This window comes from Mesocricetus auratus, unplaced genomic scaffold (assembly GCF_017639785.1).
Source record: "Mesocricetus auratus isolate SY011 unplaced genomic scaffold, BCM_Maur_2.0 Super-Scaffold_100008, whole genome shotgun sequence".
In the NCBI taxonomy this organism is placed as follows: domain Eukaryota; kingdom Metazoa; phylum Chordata; class Mammalia; order Rodentia; family Cricetidae; genus Mesocricetus; species Mesocricetus auratus.
In genome coordinates, this window is record NW_024429192.1 from 58,916,856 (window position 1) to 58,932,546 (window position 15,691).

Sequence of the window (15,691 nt, forward strand, 5' to 3'; positions counted from 1 at the left end):
TTGCTCCTTGCTTTGGTTCCTTCCCACCATGCTTAAGCTTGGTATTCTTGGGCTTTAGGTTGGTGGGAGGCAACTTTTTTATTTTATCTGTGCTGGACAGTATTAACCCCGATCCACTGCAGGACCATTCTGTTGGGGGAAGTGGGATGCAGGAAGGTCATGAAAGTTTGTACTTAAGAGTCCGGAGAAGCTGAATTGAAGCTCTAGCCTGCCATTTGGTATTGTTTTTTTAATTCACCCCCCTGAATGTAGGCATGTTCTTACACCTATACAAATTACTTGGATTAATTGAATGAAAATTTTCGAGGTTCTGGTTAAAAGGCCATTTAAGAATATTCAGATCGGGCGTCGGTGGCACACGCCTTTAATCCCAGCACTCTGGAGGCAGGGGCAGGCGGATCTCTGTGAATTCGAAGCCAGCCTGGTTTACAGAGTGAGTTCCATGCCAGGCTCCAAAGCAATACAGAGAAACCCTGTCTCAAAACAAAACAACAACGACAAAAGAATATTCAGGACACATGGTACATGTTCTAATTATGCTTTTGTCTTTTGTCCAGATTAAGCTTAGTATTGAGAAGGGTGCCAAGAGAAATACCAGGATCTTGTGTGGTTGGAACTTAACTGCAATCTGTGCTTTGAGTGTGCAGCATCCAAGAAACCTAGTCACTCAAATGCCTTGTGCTTATCTCTAAAACACTGGTATAAGAAGGATAACTCACCAGTTTCTCTCATTGTGAGACAGCATTTCATTTGTGTGCTAGACCTTTAGAAAAGGCGTGGGAGATGCTTGACTTCATTTAGGAGTCCTTTGCACATATATCTCAGATTCCTGATACTCTGCTCCTAAAACATTTCATGTATGCTCAGGTTGGGAGGCAGTTTGCTGTGTAGATTATGCTGGCCTTGAACTTGCAGTGGTCCCTGTCTCAGCCTCCCAATGTTGGGATTACAAGTCCAGTTTGCACATCTTTTCTCTCCTGCTCTCACTTCTGCCCCCACCATCTTTTATATTAAAAATGTACATGCATATTTTCCTGCATGTATGTGCACCATATGTTTGTTTGTTGCCTATGAGGGTGTTGGATTTCCTGGAACTGGTGTAATGAATGGTTGGGAGGCACCGTGTGGGTGCTAGGAATAGAACAAGTGCTCTTAAGCCCTGAGCCATCTACCTGCTTTCCCACGTTGGTTTCCATGGTAGCCAGTCCCTTGCCTTTCTTTTGTTTTTTTTTTTGTCTTTCTCCCTCACTTTAATTTATGTTATTATTATTATTAGAGTGAACCCAAGGCATTGCACATGCTAAGCAAGCACTGAGCCTGGTTCTCCAGCCCCTAGTTCCCATGTCTTCTTGACTTGCTCCCTTATTTTATCATGGTACTTCTTGTAGCCCTTTGAGAAAGGCATATGGGTGATGCATACTTTGGTACGTCACCAGTCTGAAAACCTTTTTCTGTTTTCAGTCTTTAGTTCTTAGGTGGGCCCAAAATCTCTTGTTAAACAATTTTCCCACAGAACTTGGAAAACATTTCTCCATAGTTTTCTAGTTTCTAGTCACATGGGGGTGGGGTGCTCTAGGCTGTGTGTGGGTGGTTCCTGAATTGCTTCTACAACTCTTATTTATTGAGACAGGATCTCTCATTAAACGTGGAACTCACCCATTTGGCTGACTGTTTGACCATCAAACCCTAGGATCTGTCTTCTGTTACTATCCAGGTCTGGGATTATAGTAATGTTTTGTTGTGTTCAGCTTTTATGTGGGTCCTGGGGACCCAAAATCAGGTCTTCATGTTTGTGTTGCAAGCATTTTTCCTACTGAGGCATCTCCTAGTCTCTACCACTTCACCTTTTCTCCTCCTCCCTCCCTCCCCCCCTCCCCCCTCCCTCCTTCCCTCCCTCCCTCCCTCCCTCCCTTCCTCTCTCTCTCTCTCTCTCTCTCTCTCTCTCTCTCCCTCCCCCTCTCTTTCTCTCTCTCCTCTCTGTCTCTCCACCCTCTCCCCCTCCTCTCTTTCCCTCCCCCCTCTGCCACAGAGTCTGACTGCTTAGCTGATCTTGAGATCTGTCTGCCTTAGCTTCTTGAGTTATAGGGTTATAGGAGTGTAGCTACACCTGGCTGAGTCAATTACTTCTTAGAGAGATTGCAGATCTTATTTTTTCCATTTCTTTCATTCATTCTGTTTTTGTGTTTTGTTTTTTGAGACAAGGTTTCTCTGTGTAACAGTTTTAGCTGTCCTGGAACTCACTTTGTAGACCAGGCTGGCCTCGAACTCACAGAGATCCCCTGCTTCTATACCCCCTACCCCTTGCTGGGATTAAAGGTATGTGCCACCATGCCCAGCTCATTCTGTATTTTTTTTTATTGGAAATTATGTATGAGGAAGATGTCCCTTGTACCTTTTTTGTTTCACTTTAAAATTATACAGAGCATAGTAATGCATGCCTTTAATTCCAGCACTCCAGAGGCAGAAGCAAGCAATCTCTATAAGTTCAAGGTTTAGCATGATCTATACAGCAACTTTCAGACCAGCCAAAGCTTCATAGTGAAACCCTGTCTCTCTCTATTTCTCTTTTACACAGGGTATTTATTATATTCTTGGGTTCTAACTATCATGATTTGGTTGCTAGGTGCATTTTTGGGCATCATGAGACTGTGTTGGTATATCTTTTTGACATGGCATTATTTTTTGAGCCCCTGTGTATGTTCTGGCACTACAGTGACATTTCAGATTCATATTTTTCTTTCTCTGCTCAGTTCTGATTTTTTTTTAATAGGGTCTCCTGTAGTTCAGGCTGGCCTTCCAATAGGCTATATAACTAGTGATGATGTTGGTTTCCTTATGCTCCTGTCTCAACTTCCAGAGTGCTGGGATTTCAAGCTTGAGTCACCATGCTGCCGTTTCTTTGAGTAGAGGAGTATATTTAGAAACCAGGATCTGGTGGTTAGGATGCTCATTGTTTACTGAATTGTGTTCTACATTGACAGTCAAGAAATATATTGTCTGTGTATATACACATCCATATCTATGTCTATATCAGACACTGAGTTCTTTTTTGGTTTTTCGAGACAGGGTTCCTCTGTGGCTTTGGAGGCTGTCCTGGAACTCACTTGGTAGTCCAGGCTGGTCTCGAACTCACAGAGATCCGCCTGCCTCTACTTCCCAAGTGCTGGGATTAAAGGCGTGCGCCACCAACGCCCTGCTTCAGACACTGAGTTCTACCTCCAGTTTTGTCTCATTTCATGATTCATTGTTTCTCTAGTGATGGAAAGTCTAGCTTTAATTATCCACAGCATGTTTTACTTATTTGCTCAACTTTAGAATACTGATAATATCAGAGTTGACTCTTACTTCTATGGAAAAGCAGATTTGCTATGCATTATGCAGTATCTGTATACACTCTGTCTTTAGCTCTTGAGCATGTAGTCAGAATATTGTTGTCTAAAGTTGTCAGTTTTCTCCTTTTGTGGTGTGGTTGTATTAGACATTTGAAGTAAAGGGGCTAAGAGATACAGCTCATTGGGGGAACACTTGCTGGGCATTTATGAGGCCCTAGTTTAATCTGCAGTACTGCAGAGAGGAAAAGCAAGCAAGCTAGGTTCATTTAAGATGTGCATCTTTAAATATGTCCTGAAGCCAGACCAGCAGGAAAAACATACAGAGGACTAGCCCTTCCCTCTTCATTCTTCTACCTCCCACCTTTGAACTCATCTGAACTTTGCCTTCTTCATCTAAGAATGGATGCTGTAAATCATTGCATACTGGTTCCTAAAGAATGCTTGCCCTGATGAAGCTTCATTCATCATGTAGATAGACTAGTTTTTTTCAACCATGCTCTTGCTGAAGGCATTGGTTGACTATTTGCTATTATAAACAATATTGCAACAAGTAAGTAGCCTTGTCATTATTATCATAGCAGCGTCTTCTGTTCAAATTGCTTCAAGTAAGGTTGTCAGATTGAAAAATGAGTACTTTTGTGGTTTTTATCAAGTCTTACCAAATTCTTTTCTAGAATGATTATGTCAGTATGGAATTCCATCAGCAAAATTTGAAAATGCCTTTTTTTTGTCAGGTGGCAGAGTCAGGAGGATTGCATATTTGAGGTAGATCTGGGCTACAGAGGTGATACCTTCAAAACAAAGTATCTTTTGGCTGGAGAGATGGTCTGCTGTAAAGAAAGTAACTTATCTTCTGAAGGAGACTGTGTTACAGTTTTTCTGTGCCTATTAGTGCTGACACATTGACATATGTGAGCTAACACTATCTTTGAGCATAGCCCTGACCATGACCTCTTTTTTTTTCTTTATTGTGACTTTTTTTCTCTTTTTTTAAAATTTAAATTGTAAACAAGCTTGTTTTACATGTCAATCCCAGTTCCCTCTCCCTTCCTCCCCTGCCCCTCACCGACCCCATATCCCATCCCCTTTCTGCTCCTCAGGGAGGATGATGCTTTCCATGTTGGGGGGGGGTCTTCAAAGTCTCTCATCATTTGGAGTAGGGCCTAGGCCCTCCCTGTGTGTCTGGGCTGAGAGAGTATTCCTCTATGTGGAATGGGCTCCCAAAGTCCATTTGTATACTAGTATACTAGGGATAAATACTGATCCACTACCAGTGGCCCCATAGATTGCTCAGGCCTCCTAACTGACACCCACATTCAGGGGGTTTGAATCAGTCCTATACTGGTTTCTCAGCTATTGGTCTGGGGTCCATGAGCTCCCCCTTGTTCAGGTCAGCTCTTTCTGTGGGTTCCCCCAGCCTGGTCTTGACCCCTTTGCTCATCACTCCTCCCTCTTTGCAACTGAATTCCAGGAATTCAGCTCAGTGTTTAGCTGTGGGTGTCTGCTTCTGCTTCCATCAACTACTGGATGAAGGCTCTAGGATGGCATATAAGGTAGTTATCAACCTCATTATAGGGAAGGGCATTTAAGGTAGCCTCTCCACTATTGCTTAGATTGTTAGTTGGGGTCATCCTTGTAGATCTCTGGACATTTCCCTGGTGCCAGATTTCTCTTTATGGCATCTCTTTTCTTGCTCTCCTCTATTACCCCCCCACCTCAATCTAACTGCTCCCTCATGACCTCCTCTCCCCTTCTCTTCTCCCCTTCTCTGTCTCCTAACTTCCTCTCACCTCCCCCATGCTCCCAGTTAGCCCAGGAGATCTTGTCCCTTTCCCCTTCTCCAGGGGACCATGTATGTCTCTCTTAGGGTCCTCTCTGTTTCCTAGCTTCTCTGGTGGTGTGGATTGTAGGCTGGTATTCCTTTGCTGTATGTCTAAAATCCATATATGAGTGACAACTTTCCTTATGAGTGAAGTTGAACATATTTTTATGTTTAAGGGCTATTTAGAAATCTTTATTTGTGATTGCTTGCTTATGTATTTTTTTCATTAGGTTATCAAGATTTATTTATTTTTTGCTTGTTTTTCGAGACAGGGTTTCTCTGTAGCTTAGGAAACTGTCCTGGAACTCACTCAGTAGACCAGGCTGGCTTCTAACTCACAGCCTGTCTCTGCCTCCTGAGTGCTAGGATTAAAGATGTGTGTTAACCACTGTCTGGCTTTTTATTAATTTATGAGTTCTTTATGCATTAGGACTATTATTAACACTCTATATATCGTGACTTTGGGTTTTTTGCCTTTCTTTCGGTGAGTTTTTTGTTTTTGTTTTCTCTGTAGACCAGGCTAGCCTTGAACTCAGAGGTCTGCCTGCCTCCCCCTCCCAAGTGCTGGGATTAAAGGCATGGGCCACCACCACCTGACTCTTTGTTAAGCTTTTTATAGAATTTTTCATTGATAACATTTATTTAATCTTTGTGCTGGTTATCAGTGTATGTTTGTTAGTGTGTTAGTGAGGAAGGAACCAGTGCGACGACTAGTGTTTACTAGAAGAAACTTCACATCACATCCTGGACAGTTAATGCAGGGACTCTGTGGGCTCCGACTTGGAGGAATATCTATGTGTTGATTTATGGATTTTCTGGAGGATTGCCACAATCTGAGGATGAGTTGAAAGGTGTCTCATTGATTGTGTCACTCTCCTTCAGGTTGTCCTTATAGGACATCTGTTTTACCCTTTCTGATGAGTGAACTTCTACTCTTGGGGAAGAAAGGGCATGGTAATTAGGATCTAGAGCCTCATACATTTCTTTGACGTCAGAATGCACTGAAGAATAATTGTTCGGCCTTTTGGGGGAGCATTAAATATCTACGACCATTTCTCCTCATCAGCAGTATGACTTATGAGGAGGGCAAGGTCACAGCCTGAGCTCCATTAGCTCAGCTTGTTCTGCCCTGTGTCCTTACTGGCGTGACTCTCCTGACTCATCTTCTCTCTCCGGGTAGGAGGCAGGATCTGGGGTGGAACTTCCTCTTCAGACTTCCCGAGACCTTCCTTCTTCAGCTCCATCCACACTCCTAACTTCCATAGGTATTTATTACCTCTAATTTGGGGCCTTTCTGAGGTCATGTAGCTTACTTCATTGCATTGCCTTTTTTTGACCTGAGTGTGTTACTCATTCATCTGCTTTTTATGTTTTGAAACAAGGTCTCACTGTGTGTGACCTTAACTGACGTGGAACTTGCTGTGTAGACCAGGCTGGCCTTGAACTCATTAGAGATTTGAACTCAGAGATCCTCCAGCCTCTGCTGAAATTAAAGGTGTATTCCACCAAGTGTGACTGTTGCTTTTAGAAATTTTATTGTCTTATCTCCTCTTTCATTATCTTTGTCCTTGGGGGGCCTTTGCTCATTCATTCATTCATTGATTCATGTTTCACAGGGTCTCATTATATAGCACCAAAGTTGATCTTTAATTTGTGGTCTCTTGCCTCTGCTTTTTGCACCTGGTGGGCTTTTGTCTTTTTAAAGTCTTTCTGCAAGCCGGGCGGTGGTGGTGGTGCACGACTTTAATCCCAGCACTCGGGAGGCAGAGGCAGGCGGATCTCTGTGAGTTCGAGGCCAGGCTAGACCGATAGCCTCCAAAACAATACAGAGAAACCCTGTCTCGAAAAAACCAAAAAAACAAAACAAAACAAAAAAACCAAAAACCAGACTCTTTCTGCAAACCATCATAGCTAGTGCTCGATCTCTCCCTCCTTCCCTCTCTTCTGTCTCTCCTCCCCCACTCTCATTTTTTGAGACAGGGTTTCTCTGGTAGCCCTGTCTGTCTTGGAACTTGCTCTGTAGATCAGTCTGGCCTTGAACTCATAGAGATCCTTCTGCCTCTGCCTCTGAGTGCTGGGATTTAAGGTGTGTGCTACCACCACCCAGCCCCCCCCTCCTTTTTATGGTGTCCCACTAAATTTAACTAGAGTTGCATGAAGGAGCATGGGTGAGGAGTTGAGAGGTTATTACTTAAGACAGAATAACTTAACCAGTGCTACACTACTGAATAATATGACTCCCCTCCCCCAGTAGCCTTTCATTGTGTATAGCTCCTCAAGGAAGAGAGAATGAGCCCTTCCTCCATCCATGATAACCATCACTGCTGTGACTTCATGGGTGCAACAGCCATGCTACATCCAGAAAACAGCGTTCCATAGTACTTTATCTTGCCCGCTTACATTCTTTTTTGGTTTTCGAGACAGGGTTTCTCTGTGTAGCTTTGGAGCCTGTCCTGGAACTCACTCTGTAGACAGACTGGCCTCGAACTCACAGAGATCCACCTGCCTCTGCCTCCCGAGTGCTGGGATTAAAGGCGTGTGCCACCAACGTCCCCCCCCCCATTCTTTCCGCTCCTTGTTCCCTGAGCCTTGGGGAATATGATACAGATATCCCTGTTAGAGCTGAGCATGGCTGCATACAGAAGCTTCTCTGACCCACAGCTCTAGTCTGTGGGTATAGACATAAACAGCGAGAAGGCAGTGTGATACCATGTTCTAGTCAGAGCTCTGCTACTTGTAGGACCCTAGTCATGGGGTTCTGACCAGGTTTGTAGGACCAGGCGTGAATGACCATCTGTGGGGGCCAGCCTCAGTCTCGCTGAAAATTGGTTGGTGCCCTCATGGCTTTTCTGCCAGTGTTGCTCCAGTAGGCCCATCTTTCTGGTAGGTTGTAGCTTGCAGGGTTCATAGCTGTGTCAGACTGATGACCCTTCTCCTACTGACCTTGAACTGCTCTGTCTAGCTCATTCCCTGAGTGTTAGAGCTGATTATGTGTGTGTGCCTTCATGACTGGCTTCAGGTGATACTGTGGACTGAACCCAGGGCTTTGTGATGCTAAGCAAGTACTCTATCTCCAGCCCCACCGTGTCTTGTTTATTGATTTGGGGCATTGAACTCAGGGCCTTGTGCATGCTAGGCTGGCACTGACTGTTCTGGATTTATGTCTGATTTTCGTTTATTCCTTCTCACCCTTCACCTCTGTTCCTGAAATTCTGTGTGTGTTTGTGTTTGTCTGTGGTCCTTACATTTACTGGAGAGCCAGTATAACTGGATGAGAGCTGCTGGTGAAGTCTTGTTCTTTATAGACACTTAGACTCTGACTTGTAGGTGGAGCCTGGTCTCCTTAAGGCTGATGGCTGTGTGGACCAAAGATACTTGCCCTTTTAAAAAAATTGCCAGGGAAAGTTGTGGGCAAGTTATAAATAAGTAGATATGAAATCTGAAGTGGTATTTGGTCCCTCTTCTGTTTAGCTAATAAGAAACAGAGTCAGTACAAGAACTTCTGTGGCTGGTAAGTGGCTCAAGTACTAAAAACCCAGAAATTCTCTTCTGAGCCTTTGCCTTACATGTCCCATTAGAAACTGATGCAGTGGGCTGAAGAGACAGCTCAGCAGTTAAGAACACTTGTCGCTTTTGCAGAGGACTCAGGTTCAATTCCCAGCACCCACATGCTCACAACCATCTATAATTACAGTTCCAGGGATCCTACAGTCCTCTTCTGAACTCCTCAGCCAGTAGGCCTGTACGTGGTGCACCTGCATGCCTTCAGGATAGTACTCCTGCACATGAAATAAAAAGAAATCACAGAAACAGAAACTGGTATATACTGAGAAGTTTTGGTTGCTTTGTTTTTTTTTTTTTTTTTTTTTTTGTGATAGGGTTTCTTTGTGTAGTCCTGGCTGTCCTGGCACTAACTCTGTAGACCAGGCTGGCCTTGAACTCATAGAGATCTGTCTGCCTCTGCTTCCTGAGTGCTAGAATTAAAGGCGTTAACTACCACTGCCTGACAACTTTTGGGTTTGGTTTTTTGTTTTGTTTTGTTACAAGGTGTCACTATACAGCCTTGGCTGACCTAGAACCTAGAACTCACTATGTAAAAGAGGCTGGTCTTAAACTCAGAGATTGAGGTCCACCTGGCCTCAGCTTCCCCAATTCTTGAAGCATCCCCCTCAGAGGCAGGCTTAGAGAAAACGTTCAATACTCATGTCTTCTTCCCAGCTCTTGCAGTGGGAACCTCCATCAGGTAGGATTTCTTTCTTTCTTTCTTTTTTTTGGTTTTTCGAGACAGGGTTTCTCTGTGACTTTGGAGGCTGTCCTGGAACTAGCTCTTGTATACCAGGCTGGTCTGGAACTCACAGAGATCCGCCTGCCTCTGCCTCCCGAGTGCTGGGATTAAAGGCGTGCACCACCAACGCCCGGCCAAGTAGGATTTCTTTATGGCTGAGAGAATAACTTGGAATATGTATGTTCTTTTTCATTTCTTTGATCTTAACTTCTATATGTCTTTATGTTATATTTACATTGAAATTTAACTTTGCTTTTTTTTTCTGTTTAGGTACATCAGTTCTCATTATGCATCAGAAAAATGAAAAAACAGAAGAGAATTCTATGGAAAAAAGGAATTCACTTAGCCTTTACTGAGAAATGGAATACTGGGTTTAGAAGCTTTAAGAAGTTCTATTTTCCTCAGAACGTATGCTTTCTGAAAGCTAGGCTGGGAAGGCCAGTTGTTTGGGGTCGACAGTTGAAGCATTTCCAGTGTAGTAAGAAGGCTCTTCACATTCAGAAATCATGGATTCAGGATGTACCTCTTTGTGCAAAGGTGAAGTCTGGAGTGGCTACTCAGAATGTTAGCACTTTGTATGCCAAAGTGAAAAGAAAGGACACTAAGCACTTCATTTCTTCCTCAAGGAGTCTCCTGAAACTCCAAGCAGATAAGTTACTGTCATCAGCAAAGAACTTGGACCATGAATACTGCAGAGAGAAAAGTGTCCTGAAGGCAGTTACTGGCTTGTCAGCAAATACTGTTTTAGGTAAGGCCAGTGGTCACAAAACTAGGACAGGCCCACAGGCTCCAGACTTTCCCATGAAGTTCAATGGGGAGAGCCAAAGTCCAGGTGAGAGTGGCAAGATTGTGGTCTTGAACAGACATAGAAAGCGCATTTGTTATGGCTGCTACCAAGGGCTAGAGCACCACAGGAATGGGAAACCCTTGATTCCAAAAAAGTTCCAACTCAACCAACATCGAAGAGTCAAAGTGTCTCTTATGATGTATGAGAAATTATCCATGATTAGATTTCGGTACAGGATTTTCAGATCCCAGCACTTCAGAACGAAAAACAGAGTTTGCAAGCTAAGAAAAGCCCAGCGAAGCTGGGTGCAGAAGGTCACTGGGGACCATCAAGAGAACCTTGGGGATAACACTGAGAGTGGCAATTGCAGCCCAGTCCCTTCCCCGGAACCTAAAGACCCTTGTCGGTGTCAGCCATACTTGTCAGACATGGACAGCAGTGTTGCGGTGAAGGGAAAAAACTCTCATATGCCTGATGGCCACAGTGAAGAAAGCCCTTTCTTGGACAAGGAGCATAGTTTAGATGAAGCATCCTCTGACCAACAGAATGGCAGTGCCACATATGCCTGGGACCAGTCACCCTCTTCTCCTAAGTGGGAGTGTACTGAGCAAATCCATGAGGTCCCTCTAACAGAGCATCCTTCTGGTAACACATTCACTTCCGAAACGGAAAGAGCAGTTCTGGCTCTGAGTCAGGAAGGCGGGACAAGTGCTGTGAGTGACGACAGAGAGAGACTGTCGGTGTCCGGAGCAGACACATCTGTGAGTAGTGGAGATGGGCATGTGTCTGAAGAGCCTGCTCAGAATGAGAACTTCCAGATGGAGGAGGATGGGTCTGTCAAGCAGAACATTCTGAGTTCTAAGCTGCTGGACCACCCTTACTGTAAAAGTCCTCTGGATGCTCCCTTGGTGTGCAGTGAGCTCAAAGGAGAAAGCCAAACGGCAGGTGGTCAGAGCAGTCAGAAGGCTTCTCCAGTGGATGACGAGCAGCTCTCCACCTGCCTCTCTGGTATGCCCTGTTCTTTGTTGTCCTCCAGCCGCTGGCCCACACTTGCTGTCTGTTATCCTTTCCAGAGAGTCCTGGTTTACCTCCCACACATGGCTTTCCCTTTAAGCCATCGATGTTCGTGATGCTTTTTATGCTACTCCATTATGGAGATGTTGCTTAGCTCACTTCCGGTTTGTTGATGGACACTTGTATTGATTTTGCTATAAGGGTTCAATGAACTCTCTTATACACTTGTTTCTGTAAGTTAAATTGCCATTCAAATTGCTGGTGAAAGAATATTGGTACTTAAACATTTTAAAAGGATGGCCAAATTACCTTTTAAACTTGTTTCACCAGTCAGTCTTACAGACTACACATGAGAATTTTAAAAGATTGGGTGTCTTTGTTTTTAGACAGAATCTTAGGTAGCCTAGGTTGGCTTTAAACATAGTCAAGGATGACTGTGAACTTGTGATCCTGTCAGGTGCTGGAATTACAGGTATGTTGTCACCATACATGATTTATGTGGGGCTGTGGATTGAATTCAGGTCCTCATGCTTGCTAGGCAGACATTCTATTAGCTGAGCTCTGTCCTGATGACTTTTGTGTCTAACTGCATTTTATTGTACATACTTTTTCTTTGGATTGTTTGGATTGTATTTTGGTTTCTATGAACATAGCAACTAGCAGAATACATTGATCTCTGCTTCCATTGACTACCATTCAGTCTAGTTCTGCTAAATTAATTGTAATTGCCAAGAGTTGTCACTCCCAAAATACAACATTCTTTAATACCACAACATTGTTTATTGTTGCATTAACAGAAATTTTAAAGTTTTTGTTATTGCTTCTCCTGCCTCTGCCTCCCAAGTGCTGGGACTAAAGATGTGTGCCACCATGTCTGGTGTTATGCAACGTATCTTAATTACATGCAACCCCAACTTTCTCTCCCTAGCACCCCCAACACATCCCCCCTTCCCTTTTTGTTCCCTCCATCCGTCCCCACTGAGTCCTAATTGGATGGTGCTGCCTGTTAGGATGTTGACTGATTTTGTTGGCTTTACGTTGTGCTGGTGACCATAGCTGCAGTGAACTCACGAGAACAATGGTCATGACATGTCCAGAGGACAGCATTTCACAACACCCACTCTGTCCTTGCGCATTATAGGAGTTGCCATAGATGTCCCAGTTACGGCTGACTGAGCACTGAATAGTCGCTGATTTTCAGCATTTTTTTTTCTCCCTGTGTAACTCTGCCTGTCCTGGAACTCACTCTGTAGACCAGGCTGGCCTCCTACCCAGAGATCCACCTGCTTCTGCCTCTTGAGTGCTGGGATTAAAGGCATGAGCCACCACAGCCCTGCCTAGTCTCAACATTTTGACCAGTAACAAGTCTCTGCATTAAACACTGTATACTGCAAAAAGAGTCTTTTCTGGTTGAGGTTAAGTACTAATCTATGGTTCTAAACATAAATATTTAGAAGGCAGTTTGACAGTTGCCCATTTAGTAAAAAACAAAATAAAACAAAACAGTAGTAGGTTCCCCACTAAGCCTGTAACCTCCCAGCCCATGGGATTTTGACCAGGTTTTCAGTATCAGGGATGGATGCCTTCCTGTGGAGTAGGTATCAGATCCAGCCAGAAAGTTGGTTACATCGTAGTCTTCACCAGTGGGCACATCTTGCTTGGCCTGTTAGTATTGGAGCACTCAGGGTTCAGGGTCAAGTGCTGGCAAGACCACTGATGTCTGTTCTTCCCCTGCAGCCTGCACAGCTCTCTGAAAGCTAGCCAGTAGGAGGAAGCTGTCAGGTCAGTTCCAGCCTGATTTCTCTGTAAAAAAGCGGCTTTTTTTTTTTAATTTAAGGAATATCAATCAAGATTATAGAACCTAAAATTTAATTTTTGTTGTTTGGGACATCTCCTCCCACTCCATTTTTCTTTGGGATATAATTTTTTATGGTTTCATTTTGTAATTTAAAATATTTATGCTGTAAGTTAGCATACAAAGTAATGAATTTCATTACTACATTTTAATTTATTTCTAATTGTGTGTGTGTGTGTGTGTGTGTCTGTGTGTGTGTAAGTATATGACTTGCAAGTGTAGGTGCCAGTGAAGGCCAGAGGATTCACAGGTGATTATGAGCCACCCGGTAAGGGTGCTGAGAATTGAACTGTGGTCCTCTGAAGAATAATACATTCTCCTAACCACTGAGCTATCCTTCCAACGTTATGACATTTTAAAGCAATTCAAATTTTTATTTTTAGTTTACTATTTTATGTGCATACATGATGTTTCTGTGTGGGTGGTTAGAGGACAGCGTTGTGGAGTTAATATTCTCTTTCTACCTTTATAATTTTCACTTAAATGTAGTCTTTCCAAATGTTAAGATTTCCTGACTCCTGTGAGCCATTCTTTCATGTAGAAATAAGATAAGACCCCTGTGTAAAAACAAGATAGCTATTAAGATATAAAGGCTGGGGAGGCTGGGAATATAGCAAACATACATACTCTTGGGGCTGGAGAAATAGCTCTGTGGTTAACAGACCTGGCTTACCATGCAGAGACCCAGGGTCTAATCCTAGCACCCACATAATTGCTCATAACCATCTGTAACTCCATTTCCAGGGGACCTGACACTCTTCTGGCATCCTTGGGCATCAGGCATACATGTGGTACACAGACATATATACAAAAAAGCACCCATCATATAAGATAATGAGAATAGAAAATGTTAAAACATTATGTACTTTATTCTTAGAGTCTCCAATAGACTTGGGTGGAGAATCAGGTAATGATTTAAAAAAACCTAGGGCTGGGCTGGGGAGATGGCTCACTGGGTAAAGGGTAAAGGCACTTGCTGTCCTCTGACCTCTGTTTGTATGCTGTTGGCAGTGTACCTTACTGTCCACACGCAAACACCATGAATGAGTGTAATAAAAATAAAGAAATGAAGGGCTGGGGGTGCAATTCTGTGCTCTGTCTAGCATGTTGGGTTCCCAGCATTGCAAAAAGTTGGTAGCCACTCTGGTGGGAGATTAACAGGATTTTCATCTTTGTTTCTCTGTGCAGTGGAGTCCCTTCCATTCTGAATCGACAGCCTAGCAGAAACCAGTTAGGAGCCACAGAAGGAGCTGGTTACAGCTTTCCCATCATAGTCCAGATTTAACTGTCAGCGTGAGAGGCTGTTGCTCTTTCTTTTCAGCACCAACCCCAAAACTGCGTTCTTTGTGAGCCCCTAAGCCTCCCTCAGCTTCTTTGTTACCTGCTTCAAGTAATGTTGGGGTTTTATTTCCTGGGAACTTTGCTCAGTGGTCATCATCATTGAAACCATTAAATAAATATATACAGGAATTGACTGGAAGACAGCTTTATAATGGCTGAAAGGTCCTTTTGAAATTGTTTCGTTGGGGTAGATGTAGCTCTGTTGGGAGAACTCTTACACCGAAACTAACTAAATAATAAAAGCTGTTTTTAAAATTCCGTTTAAAACAGGTCTCTGGCCGGGCGGTGGTGGCGCACACCTTTAATCCCAGCACTCGGGAGGCAGAGGCAGGCGGATCTTTGTGCGTTCGAGGCCAGGCTGGACCGATAGCCTCCGAAACAATACAGAGAAACCCTGTCTCATAAAAAAACAAAAAAACAAACAAACAAAAAAAAAAAACAGGTCTCTGTAGAGCTAGGCCTAGTCTATAATCCCAGCTGCTGTGGAAGCTTAGCTGGGAGGTCTTAGACCAGCCTAGATAACAGACAGAAAACCTTGCTCACTGTTACCCTGTAAGGCTTCCCTCACAGGGCTATTCAGTGTCCTAAGTAGTTAGTGGGTTTGCCCTTTGTTTGGAGACAAGGTCTCACCATGTAGTCTGGAGTTTGCTGTGTGAATGAAGCTGCCGTCAGACTTGCCATGATCCTTCTACCTTGGCCTCCTGAGTGTTGGGATTACAGGTACATGCCATTGAGACCAATTCAGGGTTGCATTAACATGATCAAATTGAAATAATACAGTGATGACAATCTTACCAATTTTAAAGTTTTCAAAAGAAATTACTCTTTTTTTTTTTAACTACTGGGGGTGGGAAGGACATATTTAACCAGATGATTAGCTCTCATCCTCTCTCCCTCCCTTCCCCTTCGTGTCTAAGAGAACGTCTTGGTATGTTGCCCTGGTGTCTTAGTCACTGTTCTATTGCTGTGAAGTGAGACTATGACAAAGGTACTTTATAAAAGAAAGTATTTAGCAAGGCAGTGGTGGCACACACCTTTAATCCCAGCATTCAGGAGGCAGAGACAGGCTTATCTTTGTGAGTTTGAGGCCATCCTGGTGTATAGAGAGTGTTCCAGGACAGGTTCCAAAGCTACAGAGAAACCCGTCTCACCCAAGAGAAAAAAAAGAAAGCATTTAGAGGTTTAGTCCATTACCATGTCGGGGAACATGGTGGCACTCTGGTGGACACGGTGGTACTGGAAAAGTAGTCAAGAA

The 15,691-nt window shown here is 43.6% G+C and overlaps 1 protein-coding gene across 4 annotated transcripts in view; it reads left to right on the forward strand.

The window, feature by feature from the left end:
- The window catches only part of Senp5 (SUMO specific peptidase 5), a 35,707-nt gene that overhangs the window by 536 nt on the left and 19,480 nt on the right, over positions 1 to 15,691 (forward strand). For 3 of the 4 annotated variants that reach the window (XM_013114498.3, XM_005071562.4, XM_021228063.2), the window contains exon 2: positions 9,710 to 11,234. In XM_013114498.3, coding sequence (XP_012969952.1) covers positions 9,740 to 11,234 — 1,495 coding nt within the window. In that variant the 5' untranslated portion in view covers positions 9,710 to 9,739. Of the gene's footprint in view, positions 1 to 6,334; positions 6,420 to 9,709; positions 11,235 to 15,691 lie in introns of all 4 variants that reach the window. The other variant, XM_040750943.1, reaches the window with a different exon arrangement.